This window comes from Mastacembelus armatus, chromosome 4, assembly GCF_900324485.2.
Source record: "Mastacembelus armatus chromosome 4, fMasArm1.2, whole genome shotgun sequence".
Lineage (NCBI taxonomy): Eukaryota > Metazoa > Chordata > Actinopteri > Synbranchiformes > Mastacembelidae > Mastacembelus > Mastacembelus armatus.
Genome location: NC_046636.1, coordinates 6,278,810 through 6,306,051, shown reverse-complemented (window position 1 = coordinate 6,306,051; position 27,242 = coordinate 6,278,810). Strand labels below are relative to the sequence as shown.

General features: G+C 38.6%; 1 protein-coding gene across 1 annotated transcript in view; it reads right to left on the bottom strand.

Moving 5' to 3' along the window:
• Nucleotides 1-1,183: 1,183 nt before the first annotated feature.
• Nucleotides 1,184-27,242, bottom strand: part of lepr (leptin receptor) — a 33,877-nt gene continuing 7,818 nt past the window's right edge. Inside the window, exons 2-22 of the mRNA XM_026323602.1 lie at nt 26,063-26,124; nt 20,648-20,705; nt 19,442-19,494; nt 17,458-17,685; nt 15,612-15,741; nt 14,593-14,786; nt 12,432-12,574; nt 11,665-11,806; nt 9,866-10,026; nt 9,652-9,751; nt 9,265-9,364; nt 8,426-8,640; nt 8,106-8,260; nt 7,343-7,496; nt 7,086-7,168; nt 6,546-6,759; nt 4,462-4,668; nt 4,284-4,367; nt 4,061-4,154; nt 3,465-3,540; nt 1,184-3,155 (exon numbers count right to left, since the gene is read on the bottom strand). Coding sequence (XP_026179387.1) covers nt 2,241-3,155; nt 3,465-3,540; nt 4,061-4,154; nt 4,284-4,367; nt 4,462-4,668; nt 6,546-6,759; nt 7,086-7,168; nt 7,343-7,496; nt 8,106-8,260; nt 8,426-8,640; nt 9,265-9,364; nt 9,652-9,751; nt 9,866-10,026; nt 11,665-11,806; nt 12,432-12,574; nt 14,593-14,786; nt 15,612-15,741; nt 17,458-17,685; nt 19,442-19,494; nt 20,648-20,705; nt 26,063 — 3,507 coding nt within the window. The 5' untranslated portion in view covers nt 26,064-26,124 and the 3' untranslated portion in view covers nt 1,184-2,240. The remainder of the gene's footprint in view (nt 3,156-3,464; nt 3,541-4,060; nt 4,155-4,283; nt 4,368-4,461; nt 4,669-6,545; nt 6,760-7,085; nt 7,169-7,342; nt 7,497-8,105; nt 8,261-8,425; nt 8,641-9,264; nt 9,365-9,651; nt 9,752-9,865; nt 10,027-11,664; nt 11,807-12,431; nt 12,575-14,592; nt 14,787-15,611; nt 15,742-17,457; nt 17,686-19,441; nt 19,495-20,647; nt 20,706-26,062; nt 26,125-27,242) is intronic.

Genomic DNA, 27,242 nt, shown 5'->3' with positions numbered 1-27,242 from the left:
ACCTTCATATAAGCGAACGAAATCAGGGGATTGACAAATGAACTGACCAATGATGTTTAGTTTTGAAGACATCGGTACACGCCCAGGAACAAAAAGAAGCCAATCAGCGGTTTTCTATGATTTAAAAGGACATGACCACCTGCTGCACATTATTAGTTCAACTAGTTACTTTGCTGGTCAACTTGAAGCTGATTGACAAAAGTTTTATGAGTAAGAAAAACAAATAAAACTCCAGAGTACTCTCATTACAATAATACCATAATCATAAATGAGTTCTAAATGGTTTTGAAATTATGAACTGTTTAAAAGTGAGCTTACAAATACAGGCAGAAATGCACATATTCACAAAATGATCCCTTCATACATGGATAACCATGCATATACAATACATCACCCCAGCATACATGTCTTTTTCATATGTATGAGATTAATAAATTTCTCTATCAGTATCTTGCTCCTGTCAGTTCTTTCTCTTACTGTATTAATCAGGAACATGCCTTGCATGAAAGAGTCATTTGAATATCTATATTTTATTGGTAATTTAATCATTTGTATAGCACTGAACATTAATTAAGTCATAATTGCTGTGAACTGGCCTCCTTTTCTCATTTACTCAGTAACGCTTTCTCTGGCTTTAAAAATGAATGTAGCACACTTAAAAAGACAAATAATTTTGAGACACATCACTCAAAAATAAAAACTACCATTTTCCCATCCTCATTTTTCACATAACTAAAAGTACCATAGAGTACATAGACGTATATTGGAGTCTGAATCATTCTGATGGGTGTGTTCCTCCAGCCTCAAGGTGGCAGTATATTACTGCAATTTAAGAGAGTGATATGCATATCTGATGAGCATGCACAACATCAATTCATTATCTAGCACTTATATTTCAGATAAGATCATCAATTCATCACAGGGCAGACACATCGAGACAGAAATTCACATTTACATTTACACCTATGGGCAATTTAGAGTCAACAATTAGCCTAACTCTAAACTATATGTATTTTAAATGAAATTCAAATACCCCCACCCCCTCCGCCCCCCTTCCCAAATAAATTTTACCAATAATGGCCTTTTATGTGTCTGAATGACATGCACATGTCCCTGTTAGAGAAACCACACACATACTCACAATAAATACTTTATTTTCACCATGAAAAATAGACAAAAGATCTCCAGAGACAATAACAATTTCTGTTATTCCTGTCTTTTTCTTTTGGTTACAAACATACATTCTTTTGCCTTTCATTTACACCAGACAGCAGGTGTATGTTAATGGAAAAACACAGAAAAAAATAGATCACATTTTCACATACTGTTACAAAGTCATTACAGCACAAAGTACAAAAAGACATTCTTTGGGTTGGTAGGTGAGTTAGTCCATGCAGATGTCAATGTGAAAGCTGCCAGTGAATGTGGTCATTTCTGTGCTCTATCATCTGCAGTTACTCACCAAGTACAGCTGTTTTGTTAACTGCTTCTATTTAGTCACACTGGTTGCTCTGAAGTGACATCCTAGTTTTGCCTTCACTTCACAGTCAATTGTGCTTTAAGAAAGTAGCTGTGCAGATGATAGGCCTTCTTCCATTTGCTTTCTTATTTATTATCTTTGAACCTCTTTTGTGTTTTGCCTAAAAAAAGAATTCAGCTGAAAATGACAACCTGTTTTCAACATTATGGTGAGTGCAGATGGATGAATGCAGGTACAGACAGCATATCTTTTTTCTATGCATTGAATGTACTCATGTGCACTTGAGAAATATACAGCATGTGTAGTATGTTTGAAATCACAATATGCCTACCTCCATTAGCTCCATTCTTATTTGTACAGTTTGCCCTATGAGCATTAACTGTATATTCATAGAGTTCAGTTTTCTCAGTAAATGCTCCTGCATCAGTAACCCTTACTGCACAATGGCAGTGGATCAGTGTGGCACAGTACGCTCAGGGCTTTAAAGCCCCATAAAGAAAGAAATGCCTGTGAATGAGACATGCGCCCTCTTTACATCGTTTTCCACAGAACACAATAGCAGCTTTTATTAAAATCAATTTGCAATCAGAAAAGTTGAGGTATTCTTGAAATTTCCAGCTTGACACCTCATTATGTCTGAAGGAACAGATGCAAATCCCTTTTGGTAACTGCAGAATCATGGCGCAGTCCACTACACAAGAGATTTGATGAGTCTGCGCGTAGGTCACAGCTGGTGTTTGCTATCTTGTACTTGCCTTGCTCATTGAACAGTTCTGAACTGAGGCAGGTACAATGGGGAAAAGCCACATGTTGATGCTGACAGCAGATCTCTGGGCTCGCTCGAGTCATCAGGGCCAAGCAAAGGCTGTGATTCCACTGAACAGTCCTCTCTGTTCAAAACTACATTTTTAAGCAGCTCAGTGTTTGTGTCCTCTTCGCTCTTATCATGCTCCTCCTCCTCACTCTCCTCATCCTCCTCTGGATAGTCCATGCCTAAATAATACAAGTCCTTCTCTTTTCTAACCTCTGTTTCATCTTCTTGTTCAGATGTTTCAGAAAGTTCCTCCACAGAGTTGTAGGAGCATGAACGCCGCTGGTCCTCCATTTCCCCACCACGGCAGCTGTCTAGCTCCCACAAGCCACCAGGGAACGATCCTGAAATGTCAGAGTTGTTGGCTGAGAAATTCCCCTCGTCACTGAAGCTGCTGCCACTACCATCTTTGTAGTGGAGATGAATGGGCTGCTGCTGCTGCTGCTTTGGATCAGAGAGTAGCACTGTAGCATATGCCACTGAAGACTGGGCAGAACTGTCAGTGCTGCCTGGGGGCTGGTCTGCTGAGGTATCAACTGACTGTATCTCATCTATCCTCGGGTGTGAATTGGTTAGAGGATCCCGATTGAGGATTAAGGAAGGAGCCCCAGGCAGAAGCACTTCACTCTCCATGAAGTGGACTTGATCGAGCTCTGAGTCAAACCCTGGAGGAAGGGAGCTGGCTAAGATAGTGGCTGGGTCAGGAGGCATAGACACAAGCGGGGTTTGAACCAACGCTGTAGTCAAAGCTGAGATGTCAGTTTTGTCCACTATGACAACTTTGGAGATGTTCTCTGAGGGAAGAAGTAAAGGCCATGCTGTCACGCCATCTGGGGACTGGAAGAGGTGGTCAAAGGTGTCAACCTAGAAAGAGATGCAAAACGGTGCAAAAGTGCATAAAGTTAGTATTAGTTTTCAGATAATGAGCTAAGACAATAAAATCTGGAAAAAATATTCAAAAAGATGAAATTCCTATATTCTGTACTGTATTACTCCTTGAGGATAGCACTGCAAAATATTGATATAATAGCCTATAGATAGACAGAGTACACATTGCTGAACTATAGCCTGATATTGAATGAATGTGATCTTTCAAAAATGACAGCAATGCTTTGACACACATTAGTCATTCAAGAACTGCAATCTCTTTTTTCTGTCATTCTTTCATGTTACCTTTTTCAAGTCCAGTTCTTTAGCCCAGGAACACTTGTTTGGGTTGGGAACATCCTTCCACACAAACTTTTTCATCCTGGAAATGAAACCCAGCAGATACTTAGGCTGCATATACTGTATATGCATACTCTTGCATCCCCCCCGCTCCCCTCCCTTCATTCCTCTCTCACCTATCTTCTCCCATCAGCTACCGTCAAGTGCAATTACACCTCTGTGACCTGTTAAATGTCACACTCCTTATTTTTCATGGTTAGTGTCTGTCTTACCTAAATTAGACTGTGCACCAGAGATTACAGTCATTTATCATTTCTTACAGGTGGGGTAGAGTAAAAAAATAAAAAATAATAATACAGATGCTGCAGAATTCCCACCAAGAAAAATATCAAGTATGAAGACCTGCAAGATCTGCATATCAAAAAGTAAACTTCATATTGCAAGATAAGCATTTAGTATGCAAAACTCTGAGAGTGCAACATGTTTCATTTCATACTGACTACATGATTTTAATTCACATTGTCCTGAAAATAAAGAATTCAATTTTGATTCCTTCATTGTCTTAATGGATTTTGGCTTTTTTACTGAACAGCAGCTCTTACTGGTTTTGGGAGAGGACCAGGGTGACGAACAGGACGATTGAAAGGAAGGAGATGATCATCAGCATCACGTAGGCTGCAGGGTCTCTTCTGGTGGCTATAACAGGTGAAAATACACACCACACCCTCAGTAATAATGCAGTGAAGGTAATTAAAGTGTGAAAAAACTTTGATGAAGAATTACAATACTCGTACACCTGCCCGAAAACATAAATATTGGGTATACCTATAGTGTATATTGGCTCCCCTTCTCCCTCAGCAAACACAGGGTACAAGTAGAAGCCGTATTCCTCAGAGCCAAAGAAATCTCCTGTTGTCAAAATTGTTACAGGTTAGGTTGGCTTCATGTGCTTACACTTTAATAGAAACACACTATTAAAATGAGAAATAAAATAACATGTTACCCCTCAGATAGACTGAACGATCAGTGTAGGGAAGTCTGGCCCATGTTTCTCCACCTTGGCCTTTGTGATGATCAGAGTCCCGCTGCTTCTGTGGCAGCCACTGGACCACCATGAACAGAGGCACAGAGCTGTTATCCAGCAGGTTCCATGACAGAGACACACAGGTGCTGTTGATAACCAACACACGGAATGAACCCAAACAGTGGCCTGTAGACAAGAAAGAACAGGAGTCTTACTCTCAGGTAATAAGTCTATTGGAGGGATTTAACACCATTTTTCTGAGGTATTTCTTCACTTGATGTTTTCTTTGCAGTTGTTGAGAAGTGACTAAAACAGCAGTCAAAAATCTCCACTGGTGTCGAGTTTTAGGTTTAGATCTGTTGACTCTTATGACCACAGCTTAGAAATGACATCACTTTTATCAATTTGTTCAGTGATTTTGCACTTCTTGGATTCATGGACCAGGTTTGTCTGTACATTTGTGGTGGCTGGTTGTAGTGTGGGTCGGGGACCAGTTGGGGGCAGTGGAAACAAGATTTCAAGCTAATGTTTCATAATTACACACATTCACCAGGTGTTAATTAACTGTGCGTTTGTCACAATGAAGCAACTCTTTTCACACAAAGGTAGCCATGAGTCATTGTTTATATTAAACATCTGAGTGTAGTCACCTAACTAGCATTTCTTTTCACAGTGTACAGGTGAAAAAGCAAAAACAAAAACAAAACAAAACAAAAAAAAAACCTAATTAATTAGTGATGAAATATAACAAATGCAGATGCTTCCATAGAGGGAACATACAGGACAATGAGTTATTTGCTGAGTAGGAAAATGGTGTGAATCATTCACTGTGAATCTGTGGCCAATTTATTGTGCTGCTCATTTAGCTGCTAATAGCAAAGAAAATACACACTCTCAGAATACAAATAGGAACATGTGTACCTAACAGCTTTCTGTAGAAAAAACTGAAAAACTGGCTGTCTTCATGGAAACCTATTTTGAATCTTCCAGTTAGTAGTTTAATGAAAATACCTTTCTCTGAATTGTGAGTAATCAAAGAGACACATATGTTCCACTCAAACATGTGTTACACTGAGTACTGCCATTAAAAATGAACCTTGTTACTTCCACTTAAGTGATTCTAATAGCATTTCCTACACTAAAGCTAATGGCAGCAGGGCCTCCAACAGGGCTTTTATGAGCCCCCCAGAGAGACAGTGCAATAATTAAACAGGTGGTTTTACTACTCCTAGCTTTGATGATCACTTTTTATGTGTTATAAGGTACAACAGAAAGGAAACTGGTCATATGCATGACAAGAGCTCAGCTTAACATTAAAAAATTTAGTTTGGTTAATGTAGTACACTTTTCTACTGGAACCATGCTTCACTTAGATTGGAAAAAAGAGAAAGATTACTGGAAACTGTGCATGTTTTTCAGCAGCTCTGATTCAAATGGACAGTGCTAACCACCTTATTGTGTTTTTCCAGTACGGGTTCATCTGTTCAAGGTCAAGCTCATCCTTTTGATCATAGCAATGGTTTTCAAGTCTTTACGGGAAGGTAAAGGAAGCATGTTACAGAATAAAAATCATTGCTGCAGAAACTGCTCTCATGGCTGTTGATTTTTTAGAGTATTTCAGTATTTGCCTTAGTGGTTCAGATCCTGGTTTTTGTTTTCACATGGCTCCTGGATTGTTTAAAGGTGGATTCAATTATTTATTGATTTATTTATTTATTGTCTCAAAATGATTGTCATGAGTTAAGGTTAGTTTTTTATAATCACATTGATCAAATTTGATCTTTTCCTTCCACTTGCTTAGTCAATACAATTTTCAAAAATAGTGAAAAATAAAAATGATAAAAAGCATAAAAATATTCTGTTGATTAAACTATCTGAGCAGCTCTAGTATAATCACAGTGATTTTTTTTGGGATTGGTCCTGTTGTAGTAATACAATCATGAGGATGATGAGGGATTAATCCTAAGAAATAGATCCAGGCCACAGGACAAAACCACAATCATGCACTCGTTCACTATATAAGTGATTTTCCACTCCTTGTTTTAGATTCCCAGCTCACTCACGTTTGGGCTGTCTGTCCAGTGTCATGTTGATGTTGTTAGTGGAGCTCCCCAGACTGTTGTAGGCCTCCACAGTCACAGTATGGAGCTCCAGGTTCCACTCAAAGCTGTAGGACGACACCATCTCAATCTGTTCTCTCGTCACAGTGCCACTCGAGGCTTGGTGCTGAACTATAAATCCATCCACACAATAGGAATCCCCTGATATGGGGAGATGCTGGAAAGCAAAGAATAACATTTAGATATTTTTAACGTTACCTTTGTTTGATAGGAATTGTGAAATTCTATATTTTTCTGGTGTTGATAAATACTAATATAAGACCAAAATCAACATTAGATTGACTCAAAATAAACTACACTGCCCATTTTTATAGTAGTGAAGGAACATGTTACCCTGCTGGTGATAACTGATGGCACTAAGTAATGAGCTAGATCAGGCTTCGGCTACACAGACAACACTCCACTATTCAGTTACTTGATAATAAGAGTAACACCACACTTAACCCTTAATAATAAGCCTGAATACGTTTAATTCTCTTGTACCTCAAACAGCAGAGTGACATTAGTCAGATTTTTGTATGGATCATCTTGAAGAATCCTCCAGAAATCCGGGCCATGCTCAGGAGCTGAGGAGAACGATGATGACGTTAATTGACTGCTTTTATCTCTATTTCTCTTAGTGATGATGGTAACAGTATGTGCATTTTCCATTAAAGCTGATAATGGGAGGTCAAGTATGCTTTTAAATGGTTAGTGTAGTTTGAAATGCTGTTGTTCAAGACTGAAATTAATGGTTTTACCTCTGCTGTTTTGTGGTGTTGAGTAAACAGAGTCACTCCAGTCACTCCAGTAGCCAGTGCCGTTGGTGTGCATGCACCGCGCTTGCACCATATACACATGGCACATGTCCGGTACCACAACCTCCGCCCACGGGACCCGTACTGGACTCTGGACCTGTAGACATAACAGTCACTGAGAGCTCTCAAACAAACAAGAAAAAAAAAAATCACTAATGGAAAATATCTGATCTGCGAGCACATGTGGTTCATCTTTCTAGCCACAATTATCCTTCAAACAGTTTTCAGTGAATGTTGGAAATCGAAAGCTATAGATAGTATTTTCAATTTTCATAAGAATTTTTCATCTATGGAAAGAAAGATTTGTAACATTTGATATTAGTTCATGCCAAACTGACATGCTGATTCCATGTCAAAGCTTCCTGTGTCATTTTCAGAAATATGAGAATCATTTATATTTGCCAGCAGGGCCCTGCTCCTTTGTGTTTTATCTTGTTTCTCTTGATTTCTTTGAGGCAGACAAATATTTTCAAAAGATAATTTTAGATCAATCTAATTCTGTTTTAAAGACAAAATATGAAATAAATGAACGGCAGAGAGTTTAGGTGCACTGTGGAAAGCATCTTGTTTGCTACTTGCCTACAAGTCACAAGCAAATTCATATTTAGATAATATCTAGAACAACTGAAAGATCAGGACTCTGTCATATCAAACCAAACATTAAGTCAATGCTGTGGTTGTTAAACATTCAGACGGACAAGCTCACCCTCCACTCTGGCTGAGCTCTCACACTTGATGGTGAGTGGTACCGAAACTGACACTGCAGCCCGTCAACCGGCAGAGCCGGAGGCTCCCAAGTTACCATCAGGACCCCACTGCTCCGGCTTACTGCCTTCACATTAGTGGGTGGGTGTGGTTTTACTACAAGGGAAACAGCAAGAAAATATTAAAATATTGCTTTAATAGATTCTCCAGAATATCTTAACTAAACAAGGTTAAATTATTATTATTGTTATTTAGAAGAACACTTAAATACAGATTTCTGTCACTGTTCTGTTTAGTTGTGAAATAATTCATCTTACTCACCATGATCTATGGGTGACAGGTAGACAGGTTTGGACCTGATGGGGCCCAGTCGGGATGGCACCTCCAGCCACAGCTTGTAGCAGTTCATCCTGAGAGGCTGGATGGTGCACGTTTTCTGCCTGGATCGAACCTGAAGACAAGAAGGACCGATCTCTCCAACTTTCTCACCTGCTCTCTCCCTCTGCTCCATCACATCGCATGGCAGATCAGCCCATCTGGCATGAAAAAATACAAATAAATTAACCACATCAAAATTGTTGTATTTTTTAATCCTTCTTGCATCTCCCATTTATCCACTTTAAGCAGTTAGGTTAGTACAAACAGATAATAATTTTACTATTTCTAGTTGCTTTATTTACATCCTTTAGGACTGCTTGTGTTTTTTGCTTTAAGAGACTTCTGTTTTTCCAGCAAGAACAATAGCTAAAACTATAATCATATGTCTCAATATGCAATAAACTGGAATTACTATATAATTAAAATTGAAATTCCTGTCACTTTCAAATAGGAAAATATCTGAAAAATAAATTGTCCTTGATATTCTGTTCTGATATACTCTACTTGATCTACTTTCTATTGCTCTAAAATCAGAAGAACCGATAATACTGGCTAATTGTGTGTTGCTCAAAGAAACTTCCTGGTATCACTTCACACTGTGCAGTGTTTCCAGGGTGTGGTTAGAAAACATGTTGTCTAGGACTCTGTGTTCAGTGACTTCTAGGTTTTGGGCACACTGAGTTCAGAATGTTGATTTAATAGTTCGTGAACAATGCCACAGCTTGTAAAGGCATTCAAATGCCCTTCACCAGAGGGAACAGGTGCATTAAATGCTGCTTCACCTGGATCGAAATTTGGGTTTAGTCCACTGTGTGTTTTTCCAGTTGCAGTCCATAGCATCGATATCACCGTTGGTTTCGCAGTTTATATCAATGGAAGCCCCTGAGACATGCAAAAAGAGAAACAATCAGGTTTGAGGAGAATAAAAACAAACTTCAGCTAACATAGCCTCTGGTGTTGTACTCTGACGTCACCACACTTTCCTGTCTTTGTCCACTGAAAAGGAAAGCTGACATAAAAGGAGCATGGACTTCTAGAAACTTTAAAAGGGAAATGAGTTTCACTACAGTAATTCATCCATTCCTTATACTGTAAATAAACCATGTCTTTCTTAGAACATGTAACATTAGTCTTAATAGTATTCAACAGCGTAGAATACGTAGCCTCACCCTCGACATAAATCTGGCTGTAAGGGATGGTCCACTCCTGAGTACACTGCAGCAGGTCATACATCCGAGTGTCTGAAGGACGCACTGTAATTTGGCTGACCTAGATAAGCAAAAGAAAAGTCAGATCTCCTGACTTTTTCTAAAAATACACAAGCAAGTCACGTTAACTTTTTGGAAGTGTTCCCACTCGGCCTGGAAGAGAGTTTTCTCTTACCCACTGGTTGACTGGGTGGTACTGGCTGTGATGAAGCGGCTGTTGAAAGTTGAGCACCCACATGGCCATGCTGGCATTGATGCTGTGGTCATTGAACACACAATACACCGTTACATTCTCCCCTGGTCGCGCCACCACTTTCTCAGGGATGTAGCTCACAGCTGCAAACAGAGAAGAATCATATCATCAAATACAGTGTGACACCTGAAAGAACTAGCATCTCTTGTCTGCTTATTCCTTTAATGGTTTTCATGTCAATCAAATTGTTGCGTTAGTTTTCTAAAGCAAAGAATAAAAAAAGATTGTCAAATGCAATAAAGGAGGCTAAAACAAAAACTTTCAGCTCTGACTCATTCCCATTCACTCACAATTCCAATGTGAATTTTAACAAAAGGCAAAAAGTTTTTCAAGGATTTTAAACACGCTGAATGTGAGCGTTGGTATCTAACCACCACATCTGTCATCTGTGGGATGTGACTCATCATCAACACAGGTGACAAGCTCAAAAGAACACATTTCAGTTTATTTAAAAAAAAAAAAAAAATCTGTTGTCCAAAGTTTGTGAATTAAGTTTAGAGTCTGTACATGTGTCCTTACATTAGGAGTTTTTCACAGCTGGTTCAAATTATTTTACTTTGCCAAAAACTTAATCTTACTGTATTTACTGTTTCTCTAAAATGTTGTCATCACTCGAGGCATTACAGTTTCTGTATGATGACTCAGTCTTGTTGAGTGTTACAAACTCTTAATCCCATGACACACACAAACACAGACATGTTTTTATACCGGGCTCATTTTTTCTCATGTGATGTACACTACCAAAGCTGCCTACACATCTACTCATGCAATTATAAAAGCAGTTACACACACACACTCCTCTAATATGAAAACACAACGCTGCACATGGACAGCTGCTTCATGTTGAGCTGTTAGAACAGATTTGCTGCTTGCTGACCTTTTCCTTGTGTTCAAGGTATTCTTTTAATCCTGTGTGATTTGTCAGTAACCATGAGGACAATCTCTGAGCCAGAGTTTATTTATGTTAGACTTCATTATTGGCTCGCGTTAATGAGTCTGACTCATTTTAATAGTTGACATAAAAATCTACCTGAGAGATTATTGTGTTTGATCTCAGTCAGTGCTGAGGCCTCGTCTGCAGGATCTCACAGAGCAAATGAAACTGGTTTCAAATGTTCTTCAGCCGAGTTCATTGAAAAATGGTGAAATTACATAATTATATTCACTAATTTTAGGCCAATTATAGCCATATGCTAATGACATCAGCATGCTAACATACTAAGAATGACAGCACTAACGTGCAGATCTTTACAATTTGCTAATTAACACAAAATACAGCTGAGGCTCTTGGGAATGACATCAGCTTTGCAGGTATGTAGTCCTAAACATAAAGAATTTGATCAATTCTGATAAAGGCCCTGGAGGAAAAGTCAAAGGATTAAACCTTTGGGCACGATGAGTATCAGTAGGAAATTTAATTTATCAGAAGTCATTTAATAGTGAGACAAAAAAAAAGGAAAAAAAAAGAAATCCGTTTCATGGTGACGCTAGAGGAGAAGGGTAACTGAAGTTACTCAGTAAACTTCATCTTCTGGTGAACAGAAATTTCTGTATAAAATGTAAAGTTTATTCATGCAATGAGAATAATTCAGTCTGGATCAAAGTGGTGGACCAGCAGATCCTCAGAGCCATGCACATCTAAAAACCCTGTTTCTGTAGCTCTACAGAAACTCTTTTTGCACTAATATATTTATGTGCGTCTGGAAGGGAATGGGTCTTACTGTCTAAGTATATGTGATGAGGTTCACTCCAATCACTCCATAGTGGAGGCTCGTCCAGGCTGGAGCAGCGAACCTGGATGGTGTAGTTCAGTCTAGGCTTTAGATCCAGAGAGAGTCTGGGCTCTCCAGGTGCAGGTACCATCTAGAGACAGTAGCACGGCAATAAACAAACAGTAATATACACACAGGCACACCCAAACAAGCTCACTCACACTTCAGCAAGGGTGTGTTTGTCTGAGAAGGATGACTGAATCCAAGTCTGTCATGGCTGCAGTTGCTGTTGTCTCATTACATATAAGTGTCACCAAAACACTAGACAGCCAAAACTACACTAAAACTAAGCTTCACCTGCAAATTCTGCTCCCTGTTCAAATACCAAAGGATTTCTTGGTGCAAATCATTTGGTATTTGAAAAAAGTCTTTTACATTTGTCTGTGGAAACTTAAAGGCAGTAAGTACAATAGTCCTTAGACAATTTGTTGTTTTAACTAAAAGTTAAAAATACATTTAAGGTTTCGGTTGAAATCAGTAGTTAGTAATTCAAAATCCTTATTTAATAGTCTAATCTGGCATAGTCTATTAATCTAATAGGTCTAAAGTCTGTTGTGACGTTTCAGCACAGGAACATGAAAAAAAGCTGAAACAACTAGTTAAAGAATGAATGAAAAAAAATGTTGAGTAATTATTTCTATTTTCATGCAAAACTGCATCTAACACAATTTGCTGTTCATCCCTTATTTAGCATTTTACGCCTGTGTCGTGTTTACCTGCCAGGTTGGGTGAGTAGTGTTTGCAGAGTACCGGACCTCATATCTCAGAGGAACAGTTTCTGATGGCTCATCCCAGAGTAAGATCAGCTCTGCCTCAATAGTCTGAATATGAGACAGGTTGACTGGAGGACCTGGCTTCTCTGTAGAGAAAAAACAGCAGCACATATGCAAAACCCACCACTGTGTTGAACGTATGTAAAACAAAATCACATTATTTACATTTCCCCCAGTGTTTTATAAAGGTATGACGTGTGAGTTTCTATCTGATCCTGATCCTTTCTGCAGTCTGTCATTTATACCTAGTGTATGTTGTTTTTTTAGTTTTTATAGCTGGGTTTTTATCTCTGTGCAGTAAAGATAAATACTCTTCTGCTAGGATTATCAATATTATATTAATGAATCTCTCACATCTTAGTTAATAAAAACCATAGACAGCATTCAATTAAATTTTTTTGCTTGGCATAAATAAAGTTGCATCACCTCTTATACAGTATATTTAAATAGCAATGAGTGAATTTTGAATCAAATCACATAGCTGCTTTTTTAGTATCCTATGAATGATCTGTGCAGTATATAAAGCCTTATATACTGACACTGAACAACCATTGTAGGTGCATTTCAGTTGTGTGGAGCCAGACTTATATTTACTGTCATTCACTAAGGGAGACAGGCGTAGCAGCATGGATAACAAAGCTGCCCCAGTTCAACCGTCTATTATGACAAATACAGCCTGAGATAATTGAGTCTCTTAAAACCACAAAGATGCCTACTGGGAGGGGAGCGATTACTCAACATAATTAGTAATAGCTCAACTATTTCTGCTCCAGACTACCCTCACATCAGAGAAAAGAAGCTTTTAATTCCAGTCTAAAAGGTTAATTTGACCATGTAACTGAAGTTGAAGCAACATTGATTACTTTCCTAATACAATAACAAATGACACATCGTCCGTCTGCACAGTTCTCACTGGTGGTTCTGGTCTGTTTCCAAGAACTGCTAGCAGCTAATTCAGCGCAGCTTTTCATTATGCACTCTAAATGTGTGTTAGCCACAAAACGTACATAAAAACAGGGCTCAAGGTGTAGCCTAGTGCTAATTCACTGTCTCCATGGCAACATTACTTTTACTTATGTCCCCTAAGGCATGATGGGAACTGTAGTTTCTGAACTAAGAATGTTTTTTTCCCAAATAAGAATATCAATGAGTGACGTACGGTTTCTTGTGTTGCAAGATTAATACAAGCTACAACAATTAGTCTGCCAATGAATTTGTTGCAAAGTGCAGATTTGAGTAAATCTTATTTGCTGTTTTCTCTTACTGCGTATCACATGCAAACTAATGGCTGAGTGAAAGCTTTCCTAGGGTGCCAAAACATCAAGTACAGACACTAGCCATATTAGAAGATCCTTTAAACCTCATCCAAATGTTCGAGTTTCAAAAAAAAAGTGTCAACTTTGTTTCAGGAGGAGAAGATTAAACGATGAAGGCCGAGAACTATTCAAGCGACACTACATCAAGAAAGGGATAAAACTGCTCAAATCTGGACAGCATACGGTTACCTTTTACTTTCTGTTCTGCTGTGATTGTTTAACTAAAGATAGTCTAGCTGAACAAACATGGCATGGAAAGTCCTTATCTATCACTGTGGAGATCTCACAGCTCAGATGTGGATGAACACACACACACTCAGTGCTTTCAGCTGTATTCCAGTCACATTTGCCAATCACAACTGAATAAGTTTTTCTCTTCATCTGTCCAGATTTATCGCTTTGAAGTTGGAATCTGGAGAATGTAGTTTTAAATATTAAGGAGCTCTGAACTATCTCCATTTATGGCTGAGTTTATTCTTTGGAGAGAATTTTAAAAAGTGAATGTTGGCAACATGCTTTTTTATTAAATTACTCTAATAATAATAATACACAATAATTAAGGAAGTTACAGTAAAGTGTAGTCAGACCTAATCATCTTAACTTCAGATTTCCAGAGGCCTTTGGGCGTCTGCTAAGAGTCTTTCAAAGGGTTTTTTCCCTCAGAAGACAAGGTTCTTTGACTCTGTGAGACTAAAGTTTATTAGTTGTGAAATCCTAACACTACTAAACATTTCTAGAACACTACTAATACAAAACAAAGTATAAGACAAAAAAAAAGACTTTCTTACCAGGTCGGGCAGGAATTCTCAGTAGAACTGGAGGTGCTACGGCGTCAGAGATGCTGACGGTTACCATGGTAACAAAGCTTGTTGTTACAGTGTCAAGTGCGATTGAACACATGAAGGAATCCTGCGCCTCACAGATAACAGGATTATCAGACAGAACATTCCCATTGTTCACCTCTGAGTCCTTATTCTCAGACCTTAAAAAGGAAACAAAGACATTGTATTCATGCTTTCACTCAATGGGGCAAAACATACTGTATGAATTCAAACTGAACATTTTATGTCCAATAGGTAACAAAAAGATTGAGACAGCATTTCATGAGGTATTGAGTTTTGCAATATGTTCAATTATTTATAAACCAAGACAAAAGTTTTGTGACTTCACTATGTAATAAACCAAAACCTTTTAACATCAATTTAGCACATTCATTCTGAGAACTGATTGGCTTCAGAGTTTTTAATTATTTTTAGTCATGCATTTCCAAGCTTATTCAAACCAATACAATTTCAACAGTTTTATCTTTCACATCTTAATCAATTTTAAATCTTTCTTGAGGTTTCAAAATACACAAAATCATATAATTTCAAGGTATATTTATTATTCATTATGGAGCTTTTAATCACACGATGAAAATTCTTAACATGCTCAGACAAAAATGCTCTAGGACTGTTAATGAATGGCCATTGAATCAATTTATTTAATAAAGGGAAAAGTGTTATGACATTTATGACAGTTTGATTATGTACTACACTGTCTGGCATCTCTGATCAAATGTGTTGTAGATCAGCCAAGAATCGTTCTCTTTATCCTCTCGTCAATAAAACTCTAGAAGCAGAGTGATATCATGCAGTTTCCCCTCCACTGATCAAAGTCAACACGCATGCTTAACCCCCCAGTGTGCAGCCAAGAAAGGGTCACATTCATATACACACACACACACACACACACACACACACACACACGCAATCTCTGTCTGAAAAAGCAGCAATGAAACAATAAGAGGGTTTAGCTTTATACTCACAGCAGACGCTGTAAGCCCACTGCCATCTGACCAGCTTCCAGGGTGCCTGACAGTTGACCATGAGACTGAAGGTCGCAGGTTAAATTGTCCCAGTTTTCATCAATTCTGCACAATATGTCCAAACAGGTGCCTGACAAGAAATCACATTAGCAATTTAATGGCACTATCAGTGCTATCTCATGATATCATTTTACCCTGCACAACTGTGACCTGCTAATAAAGGCTTCAGGGAAAAAAAGCCTGGCTGAAGATTCGGAGAACAAAGCCACTAAGTGAAATATTATCGCTGCAAGCCAAAAGGACATGGCTACTTCTGCCTAGCAATTTAGTCATGAATAAAGAGGTTATGATCATTTCATTTATTGTTTTTTTACTCTTAATGGCTGGTTATGAATTAATTGCTACAGAATTATAATTAGTCAAATAAAATTTTTTAATTAAAAGAAACACCAACATCAAGAAAAATTGTTCTGAAGCACAAGGGACAAGTCTATAGCCTTGTCAGCAGCTCTGCTAGGAGCATGAATATCTGTACTAAATGTTGTGTCCATCTAGCTAATAGTTAACCTGTGGACCAACAGACAAAGTAAAAAACCTTAAACTGTTTTAACCCTTTGATTGTTTTCTGCTTTGTTAGCTTTCAAATCATTTTGTAACTAGGAGCCTGCTTTGTGTGTAGCGGGAGATGAATCATGCCCTGCCTGTCAAAAGACCTCATAAAGCAATCAGCAGGCAGATGACATGGCCTTTAGCTTCGCTGTTTAATTATTGCTGCTCAGAAATAAAGCTGGAAGGTCTCGGTTAATCATCATTGATTTGGATGCACCTCAAGGATTGATGCAAACAAACAAATCCTCCTCACCTCCTACGTGTCTCAGTACCACCTCACCTCTGTCTTCAGCTCACACTGACAATACCAAGAGAGCATTTTAGAATTATGACTCACTTGAACTGGTCTCCATTTGCTTTTTAAACCTAATAATCCTCTTCATTTCTCTCCTTGCTATAAGACACCAGTGCTGAGTCATTTCTAATGACAGAAGTAAGAACAACTGGTCAAATTTTGTTGCTGTCTCATAAAACAAACAGGGAATCCTCATGAGCCAAACTATATTGTGAATTGTTCACAGCAGAGGACTCACATGGTTGGCTGCCCCAATGGGAGGCTGGGCAGGACACCAGATAAAAAGCCATTAAAGTTTAATGAGGCCGTCTGGCTGATCTTTAGGGACATCTTTGTCAGTGACAAGTAAGGCTGCTGCAGAATCATGATGCTGCGTCACACTAACCCCACTCTTGGCTCTTTAAGTGCAATGTGCCGTCCAAATGTTAGTTCATTGTCAGAGAAAAAAGGCTCCATGAACAGAATATCTGATTAACTGATGAAAGACTACAAATCTATCTAATATCCAAATGATGGATCTGGAAAAGTGTGGAGAAAAAAGGAGCAGCTAATGAGCCATACCATCTCATCTGTCAAACATGGGGCTGCTCTGTTTAAGCATGTACAGTATGGCTTCCTATGGAACTGGCACTGATTGATTATTTCACTGTTGATGGATGATGTTGTGAAGATGTACATTAACACTGATATAGTGATTGGATTTAACACTGAAGGTAATTTAAATAGCAAAATGTCAAATGTTAAATTCAGGATAAATGTTAGTTTGGCTCATGTATGATTTCTATATGTAAATACAGACATGGTGTCAAATTCACCACTTCCTATGCACTGACTGTTTCAGCAGAGTCTTACAGTGCTCAATAAGCTGATCAGCATATCCACAGTAAAAGTATGTTCATACTCAGCAACACTGACAGATTCATCTGTTAAATATACTCTTACCACCAGAGGGCTCGTAAGGACGTGATACAGGTGTCAAGCTCCTGAAGTTACAGCGGGGATATTGTGGGAGGTTCAGTTCAGATTGGTTTGCCGCTGGTGCATGCGTGCTGCCTCCTACTACAGTAAGGTGGGCTAAAGGTGAGTCACAGCACAGCTCATCCTGCCATGGGAGGGGCAGGACGCCAGCCTGGAAAGAGGCTCCCTCCTCAGGCTCCAAACACCAAGCACCTGCCCACAGAGAGGCAAAATTAATTCACTCTGGCTGTACAGACAGAAGCAAAACAGATGATTTACACTGTGTATTTATAAATGCATGTGAAAATACAAAATTAAAATGTATGAATTAAGTATGACTAAATCTATCTGTATAGATCTCTAGCAAGTTAAATAAAATAACATATGTTTGCCTGGATTGATAAAAAAACATGCCCCTTACTTGCTCACAGTTTTATAATATACTAAGGCCATTATGAGGCTATTTTTTTAGGTTTTTGTTTCTCTTCCCCAAAATATTTTGCAATAGCAACAGCTTTTTCTGTGACATTTACATGTAATTATGCATTTTAAAGTGAAGTAGCAGCATGAGGCTGGCAAGGGTATGTTGTCTGTGTCTCAGAGGGAAAAAAAAGAGTGGAGAACTGCTAGTGAATAACTGACATTTTATTGATTTCAGACCCATAACTGCAAGAGTCATGCACAAGTGAAATCTGCCCACTGTGACATAATAAATCCTAAAGATTTAAGTGTCAACACTGGTATGAAGTTCTGTGTCCTGTCCATCTGAAGATTTATGATCTTATACATTATGATCAGTGTTACTTCTCCAACACTTCAGTACTACTTAAAAAGAAATGTGAGCTCCAAACTGAAATTACTACCCATAAAAGGAAAAAGCAATAGGGATTTCAGGATTTAATAGTTACAATCATCTAAGAAGGCCAATCATGTCAGACTTATTTATAGATAACGAATCTCAGAGCACCGTGGTATAAAGCATCTACTTATATAAGTGTAGATGATGCTCCATGCTTTCAAATTGTATTAGCAAGGTCCAACAGCCTACTCACTTAACTGCAGTGGAAAAAGTGTTTCTGAATCTTTAGGCAAAGCTTGTTATTAAGATTTCTTTTGCTGAATTTCTTGAAATCTTGGAGGCCAGTGTCAAACTGTGAGTCACATACAATTTAAACTGGAAAAAGCAGACACAGATTCATTAATTGTTCATTTAACGTTTATAGGATGTCTATTTTTAGGAGCTTTAATATACAAGACGGTGTCATCTGTGTAAAAAGGACATGTTTTACATTTAATGAGACACAAAAGTAGTCCCATAACAGAACCTTGATGAACTCCTTCACAGAGCTTGCTGATGATGATGTTAATTAATAATAACTATATTTATTAAGCCATCATACAAATGCAACCATCTGTCTGATAATAAGGTGAGAAGAGAGAATGACTGACAGCAATAAAGGTTTTCAGTGTTGTTTTTCCATCAAGAGCTGAAATGTTAACACAAAGGTGGAAAATTCAACATACAGCTGGGTGTTTCATGCAATGTGGACATCAGCTACAATGCAGGAACATTACTTTGTTACTAACACAAAGCTGCTACCTTTGCATTTCCTGTCAATGCTATAAACACTGTGTCCTTCCATTATATTAACATTTTTTAATGTCCACAGGGTCTGCGACAACAAATGTGTCTGGACCATCCCTCAACTCAATAATCTCAAATTCTACTGCAACATAGTTCAAACATAGTGTGTTAAGTAGGGTATTGGAACAGCAGCACAATGTCAAGGCCTTGTATAAACACAATCAGAGGATGAATTTCTCTTGCATTTCCCTCACAAAAGAAATGTTGAATCAAGCCATTCAAAGGTAATGTTATCTGTTTACTTGAAAGAAAACCGGTACAAGCTGGAGGAATACATGCTGCAAGCTGAGAGGTAACATCTGGTGTGTTTGAGGTAGAACTCACCATAGGACACCAGGGAAATATGCAACAGGACTGTCAACATTACAGACCGAACCCTGTAGAAAAACAAAAAGGGGATAAGCATAGGATAAATAGTTAGAGAGACAGTAAAGCAGAGGGTGGTAAAGAGAGAGAGCAAATCAATGAGAAAATAAAATTGAGAGAGCAACTTGAGAAAGCAATACATATAGTGACAAAGAAAACATAAGACAGAACTTCAATCATGTTATCTGGGGAGCTGAACATGAACCTAATGCAGATGGAAATAAGGAACTAAGTCATTCAGTCATTAAGTTTATTATTATATATAGACATTTGTAAAATATAACAGGTCAGCATTCCAGTGAATGTTCTCAGTGCAGCATTTTGATTTCGCTGGAAATATGAGTGAATTTTGCTGGTTCTGCATGACTTAAAAAGTAATCACAATCCACACTTAGTGACACAACATAATGAATTCCTGTCTCTAAATATGAAGATGATTACAAATGATTGAGTATCCTGAGAAAACAGTGGGAGGTATAGACGTTATGCCACTTTGACAACACTGGTACCAGTGAACTTTCACACTACAGTGGAAGAACCGGTGGACCAACATCTCTACAGATGTAATGACTCATATGAGACAGTCTCTCTTGTGAAGCCTTGTGACACAGGACACTGATCAGCAATTCTCATTAACGGCTTTTCAGCACTCCAGCGCTGATACTCAGCGTTGTACAGTGGATCCCAATCTTTTTGTATAACACACCCCCTCATCCATATGACATGAGCTCATGTGCATTTTCTCATCAGTTTGTACCACTTTAAATGGGGTGTGGTTTGTTGCACCTAAAACCATCATCTCTGCAAACTTATATTTCCTAAACACAAAGAAAATTATTTGATTTTCATGATTATTAAACACTGAATTTCATCTAGTTACAATGAATTACTGTATTACAAATCTATTCATTTATCATCATAAGCTACAAAATTCCACAAAAGTATTTCAACTGCAGCCTTTGAAGGCTGAAGAATGTTTGTTATTTTTCTCCCCAAACCCAAGTCACAGCCAATTTTAGACTAGTGTTTTCAGACTGAAGAGTTCACTGTGTGGCGTAAACTGCCCACCACGATCAATCTAAATGTCCGTGTTTTCAAAGTCAGGGAAGTCAATTCAACAATGCCAACTCCTTAATGAATTTGTCTATATACAGGAATACTTACATTGTTGTGGTCATACCGGGAACATGGCCTAGGTAGGCTTTGCTTGGGGTGAACCTCACTGTGAACAGAAAGACAAGAAGAAGATTTTCAGAGATTTCTTGAAGAGGCATCTAGGGATTTAAAGTAGTGCTTCAAGTAGAATTTTAAAGAGCACTGTCATAATTGGAATAAATGGGGGAAATGGGATATACAATATAAATAAATGAAGCGAAATTCTTAAAACTCTTGGCATCAGTAGAACCACACAATTTTTCTAGCAGTGGCATTAAGACACCAACGGATTTGTCTGACACATCCTATTTCAGAAGCAGATCTCTCACTGATAGAACATCTGCCAGTCTCCTCCTTTCCCCTTTACTGATAAAATACTCCACAGCTGCTCTTTATTCAGAAGAAAAGCAAGTTTGCCATGCAGCACAAGAAAGGAGAATAATCACTCCTTCATTTTCTCTGGAGGTCATCAATAATGACAGAATCATTTCACAACAACCCAGGATTAGATAATATGTGCTGCTGCTGTATCTCTTCTGGACAGTTCTGACCATAAACGTCTGACAATTATTTTCTCAAGCATTTATTTTCTAATTAACTGTGTATTGTTTTGATTGACTTTTTGTCTTCATTATCAGGTTTGTGTTGGTGCCAAACAAGAGCACTGAGGCAATGAATGAATAAAGTGACTACATATATTAATTCATTTATATGCTAGACCAAGACAAACACAGCATGCAGGAAAAAACAGCATGGGCAAGCTGAGGTGTGTGTGCGCCCCTGTGTTCATGCCAAGAACTGTGTGTTCATGAGTGTAATAAGGTGATCATTTGCAATTCAGAGTGCGGAAGGGTCTGTTGATGTGTAGACTGTGGGGCACCAACGCTGCATGATCCAAATGAACAAGGAGAAGTAAAAATGAACAAATCATGGGATGTAAAGCAACATCACTAGCATGAGGAGAGGCTTCAAATAACATACAGTTTAAATACAACACCGAGCAGCATCGCATGCATTTAAACACATCTGTGCCCACGTACAGTAAAGTGCACACCTGTCATCACTTTCAGGTGTACAAAACAAAGCACGAGAACAGTAGCTCCTGGCAGAAGTAATGACATGTAGTGTTTTGTGTATCTATAAATACTCAAAGAGAGGTTTCAGGTTCCATGTTCGCTGGAACAGAAACCTTACCGAAAACTCAAAACTGCAAGTTTCACACTTTTTTCCCATCTAATGTTCTTCTTTGAATATTTTGGGTGTTTGTTAGGTTAATTTTAAAACAGATGATTTTATGGTGGACTATTACAGAAGAAACACACACTTCAGTGTCAGAGACTTCATTTTAATTGACTGTGCTGTGTTTCTGAATTCAGCTGGATGTTTTTGTTTAGTTTTTTTTGTCGTTCTGGTAAAAAAAAAAAAAAAAAAAAAGACAAATACTCCTTCATCCCGGATCTTAAACCTGATTACACATTACCAATATTTATGTGTGTATTTCTTTCTGCTGTTTCAAAACAGGTCAGGAGAAACCCTTGAAGGCAGCAATGTCAATATTAGCCTCAGGTTACACTGAACACCCATTATATTTACATATTAGATGACAATCCTGAGTCACTTATTTGCACAAAGGTATTTCAGTCCAGCAATATCAACATTACATTGTGTGATATGAGACATTTATACAAATTTCCTTAAAAAAAACATTCCATGTATAAAAGAACCAGGCAGCATTGTTTCTTTTGTGCTAACCATTAATACATAACGCATCAAGGTACATTTTAATGACGCAAAGTCATGTATAAATACAGTATTTTCACAACGTAATCCCACTCGCTGATTTCCAACACTTCCTACGAGGGCTTAATTTAATCGAGGATATTAATAGGATATCTGTCACAGTATAAACAGCATCACAACATCTCCGAGGGCCATAGTACATTGTATCACCGTAAGTCTATTGAAGTACCAAACTCTCACAGCCATGACAGAAATGTCAGATGTAACTTGTGATTTAGTGTTTTACATGTACAACAACACACTATCCACAACACATTATCCATGTAATTGCACACTAATCTACAAAAGCTAACTCCATTCTAAAGTTGTAATGATTAGTATGATATCAGTTAGTAAACCGAAAGAAAATGAATCCCAACTATTTAGAAAATCAATCCATAAATTTAGGAACATCAGCTGATAGTCAATATTTCTAAACATGTTTCAATGCAATGATACAAGTAGAAAATAATCAACAGATTACCCAACTGTTATGTGGAGGTCAATTAGATGTTCCTCAGGAAAGTTAAACCCTGGTGTGAGTCCACCCACCCAGCTGTCACAAATAAGACAAAACGGCAGTGAACTCAGGAGAGGATCAAGAAGAGGATATCCAACACAGGCGCATGATGTCCTCTAATGGGTTACTACAAAAATGTGTTCAAATAACCAGAAAGCAACATGGCCTGCGTGCCAAACCTTCAGTGGCATGAGGGTCAGTAGCCAAGTACCAGTGAGTTGATGAAAAGATTCTTAAAATATTTCTTTGCATTTTTTGTGCCATGAGACTAAACCTTAACAGATCTGACAGATGACCTCTCAGAGCGCATTTAGGACGATGACTGTTCATGGAAATGCTGCAAAGCTCAGCTTCCTCATCTTTTTTGGAAACAATTAGCCTGAAACGAGACGCCTAAAACTATTTTCCACATGCAAGGGAAGCGCTGCCCCTCTCCTCCACGTCCTCCGAGGAATCCACCTCTCTGAGTCACTCCCTGCCAGACTAGAGCTGCGGAGCATGGAGGCGCGCTGGGGCCTGTTTTCCTCCATCATCATCATCATTATCATCATCATCATCATCATCATCATCAACAGCAGCAGCAACCCGCTACTGACAAGTTTTTCTCTTTTTTTTGAAATGTAAATAATCTAGATTAGAAATGTCAAAGTGGCTTTTTCCTTCCTCACAACCGGTGAAAAGTGAGATTTCAGTGGTAAATGATAAATAAGCTGCCGGATCGAAAAACATAAAAACAATCTGAAAAACAACACAACAAATCGATCTCAAAATAACTGGTCAACATGAATGCAAAGGAGAATAATCGCTTAACTACAAAGTTACTACAAACTCACTATTATCAGACACTATTAGGCTGTAATATTTGGCAGGCTGCTGTCAGACAGAGGGGAAATGCCAGGAAAACACTAAACCAACAGTGCAAATGATTTCAGCTGTCACTGGGACAGAAGTGGGTAATTCCCCACACCTGCGTGAAAAACCCAGGAGGATCCGCAAGCTCACAGAAAACAGCCATATGAGGGTATAAGAGACGCAAAAGGTGAGAATGTCAATTAACGAGTGTTTTCTTACGTCGCTCCTGTAGGTTTCTGCTGTTTGTCCAAGCCGAAGTTCACTCCGGTAACTTGAAATCCTCCCTGAAGATCCGTGCGCCTCTGTCAGAGCAAACCGTCCATGGCCGAGCCCGACACAACAATAAGGAGGATTTCCCCGAACAGAGTCCTTTTCCCTGTCGCTCACTCTGCTGCTGGGTCCTTCTCCTACAGCTCAGCTGAGCCTCCCGGCGCAGAGACACTGGAGCGCAGAGCGGAGCTGGGAGAGGAGGGAGGGAGAGACTCTGACTGGCACAGCGACGACCAGCCCACCTTGAGGCGTTCAGGTACGACTCCGGAAATCTCACAGCCGGCATGTAGCCACGCTCACCAATCATATGGTCTTACTCAAGTAACCTCTTGTTTTACACGACTGTACTGCTGATTTCACTGACAGTAAGTAAACTCTGACTATTTCAGGTCAGCCGTTTATTTTAGGATTAGACTTTGTTTTAAGGTTGGGGTTAGGATATACCATCTATCCACCACTTTCACTTGTGCAGAGTAACACAAGGGTGGAGCCTGTCCCTGCAGACACTGGGGGAGTGGATTTTACAAAAGGTTTACACAGAGTGACAGAAAAAGTCATCTCATCCACAGCTGTATGAGATGATAAAGAGGCTGATGGAAACAAGAAGACCACCATGAAAATAAATATGTAAAGACCCCGAACGTCTCAATCTTCCTTCTCTGACTACTAGAGAGCTGAAAAACTATGTAGTCAAGACCCACAGATATGTTTCAAACATCTCTCATATAAACGCCTCCTGTATTATACCATATGAAACAGGAGTGAACAGACTGCAGTGGTGTACAGGACAAACACAAGTGCAAAAACTTTAGCGATCTCATGCAGACTCCTGAATTTGACCAATAAACTTCCCCCTTTCTCCTGAAAAGACCAGTGTTTCAAGTCTGGAAAAAAAAAACCCCATCCAGATGTGGATCCTTGGCCACTAAGTGAACTGACTTTTCCAGGCAGTCTAGTCAATAATCTATTATTTAAATGGAAAATATGCCTATGTCAATATTAACTATACAGAGAATTCTGCACAGAAGACTGTACTGTACAGTGAATAGTGAATGATTTGGTTGTGCTGGGGGATGTGGCCTGGAAATTGTGTTATGTTTATATGTCAGACCAGTATTTTCCAACAACTTTAATTACACCAGTTGAAAATATAAAACCTGCCATATTTCTATAATTCTGCCTAATGTCAATGCATTCAATGTCCAGTGTATTTTACATTTCTGATGAATATAAATCTGAACAAAAACTAAGGTTTAAAATATTCATGACAACAATCATGAAAAATGTAAATAAAATAGATATGTTTCAAGTATTTTGTGTGTGTGTGTGTGTGTCATATTGTGTCATTTAGATAGTAAAGTATGTTTGTTTTTTATACTGGCTGTGAAAACACTGTGCTGTGCAGATTAGTATATAGCATACAATAATGAGAATGCAGTATGGAATTAGGACTCAGCTTTGGAAAGTTTGCCAGTCCAAAATAGCACTAATGTATACAATAATACTGATACCTCACATTCATGCATATGGTCAGTTAGGAGTTTCCAACTCCAATGATCGGAAACTGGAACATCTGGAGGGAACCCAGACAATTTTTAAAACATGCAACACAGCTGGCTGGCAGATTCAGATCCAGGACTTTATTGCTGTGTGGGAACAATATAACCACAAAGCCATGATGCTTCCAAGGTTGGAATTTTGAGGTTACATTAAGGCAGTTATGGTTAAGTTAAGGTATGCTTTTAAGGAATTATTCCAAAGTCCTCACATACATAGTAGTACAGCTTTGTCTGTGTGTGTGTGGATGACAGAGTTAGTGACTGCAGTCACTATCAAACTCCATGACGTAGCAAAGATGCGTCACTGTGTGCTTGCATAAATTAGCCTGTGTGAAGGGGAGGAGGTTCATTTGCAAATGAATTTCCTTGATCTGCGTCATAATGAGGTGAGGGCACATTCGCTTTTACAGCCCACTGATCTTTATGGAGATTCATTTTACTCACTATTGTCAGCAGCCTGGCATCACTCTGTCACTGTGTGCTGCAGTGAGCAGCATGTGGTGTCACTGAAATCAACAGAAGAAGAGTAAGTATAGAAAAACTAGCACTGAAAGATGAATGACCTAATCTATATATTTATTTGTAATCTTGTTCTAAATAAAAGATCCAAACATTTGCACAGCTTTCACTCTGACAAAGGTCTGTGTAACTGAAAGCATAGATGATAAATGTGGTGCAAAGGAGAAAAATGGCCCAATATTTGGGTCTTTCTTTTAAATTTTCATTTTCTTGTAGTGTGCTATAGTTTTCAATGACAAATGAACTCAACAAAGAACACTTACTTAATGTTCTTGCTTTGAAATCTGACAATAATTATCAATTTTTAATAGTGGAAAAACATGCCAAGTAGACAGTCTTACTCACATTTAGAGCTGACATTACTCATTAAATCAACATACTTTAAATATATATATAGCCTTAGGTTAGAATGGTCCTCTGATCAGAGAGGGATGTGAAAGAGAGCAGGAGCAGGGGAAAACATTGCAACAGTGGCCACACCTATGGTATGCATTTAAAATGAGGAGATGACATCATTCTAACTTGTGTGGAAGAATGACATCATCCTCTTGCTATGTAATCTTTGTGAAAAGTCTGTGTGGTGCAAACAAGTAAAATAAGATCAATAATTAAAGAAAACAATATCATGCATATCAGGAATGGGCAACCCCTGCTCCTTGAGGGTCACTGTCCCCATTGTTTTCCAACTATTCCTGTGCTACCCACTGTTGATTACCTGGACCAGGGGTCTTCAGTCAGTCAGAAGCTGGAAGATACAATATTAGAAGATGGTAGAGTGGGGGAACTCAAAGTGAATTTGTATCTTCCAGCTGCTGGCCTGACTCAAACAGCGTTGTGGCCCTTGAGAAACATGGGTTGTCCATCCCTGTTGTATATGAACAACATACCATTTAATCCATGACAGAATTGAGATATGCTCTGTGAAGTGTGACACCATTGGTACAAGCCCTAAAGGAGTAAATTGGTTTTAATCCTGATTTTGATTCATTTTTTTTATTATATGGGTTTCTCAGTGCATGATTTTATGCCAAAGCTACAGCCTCACACTGTAGTAGATGAGTCAAGCACTTTACACTATATCAACATTATGAGTTGAGGTGCAACA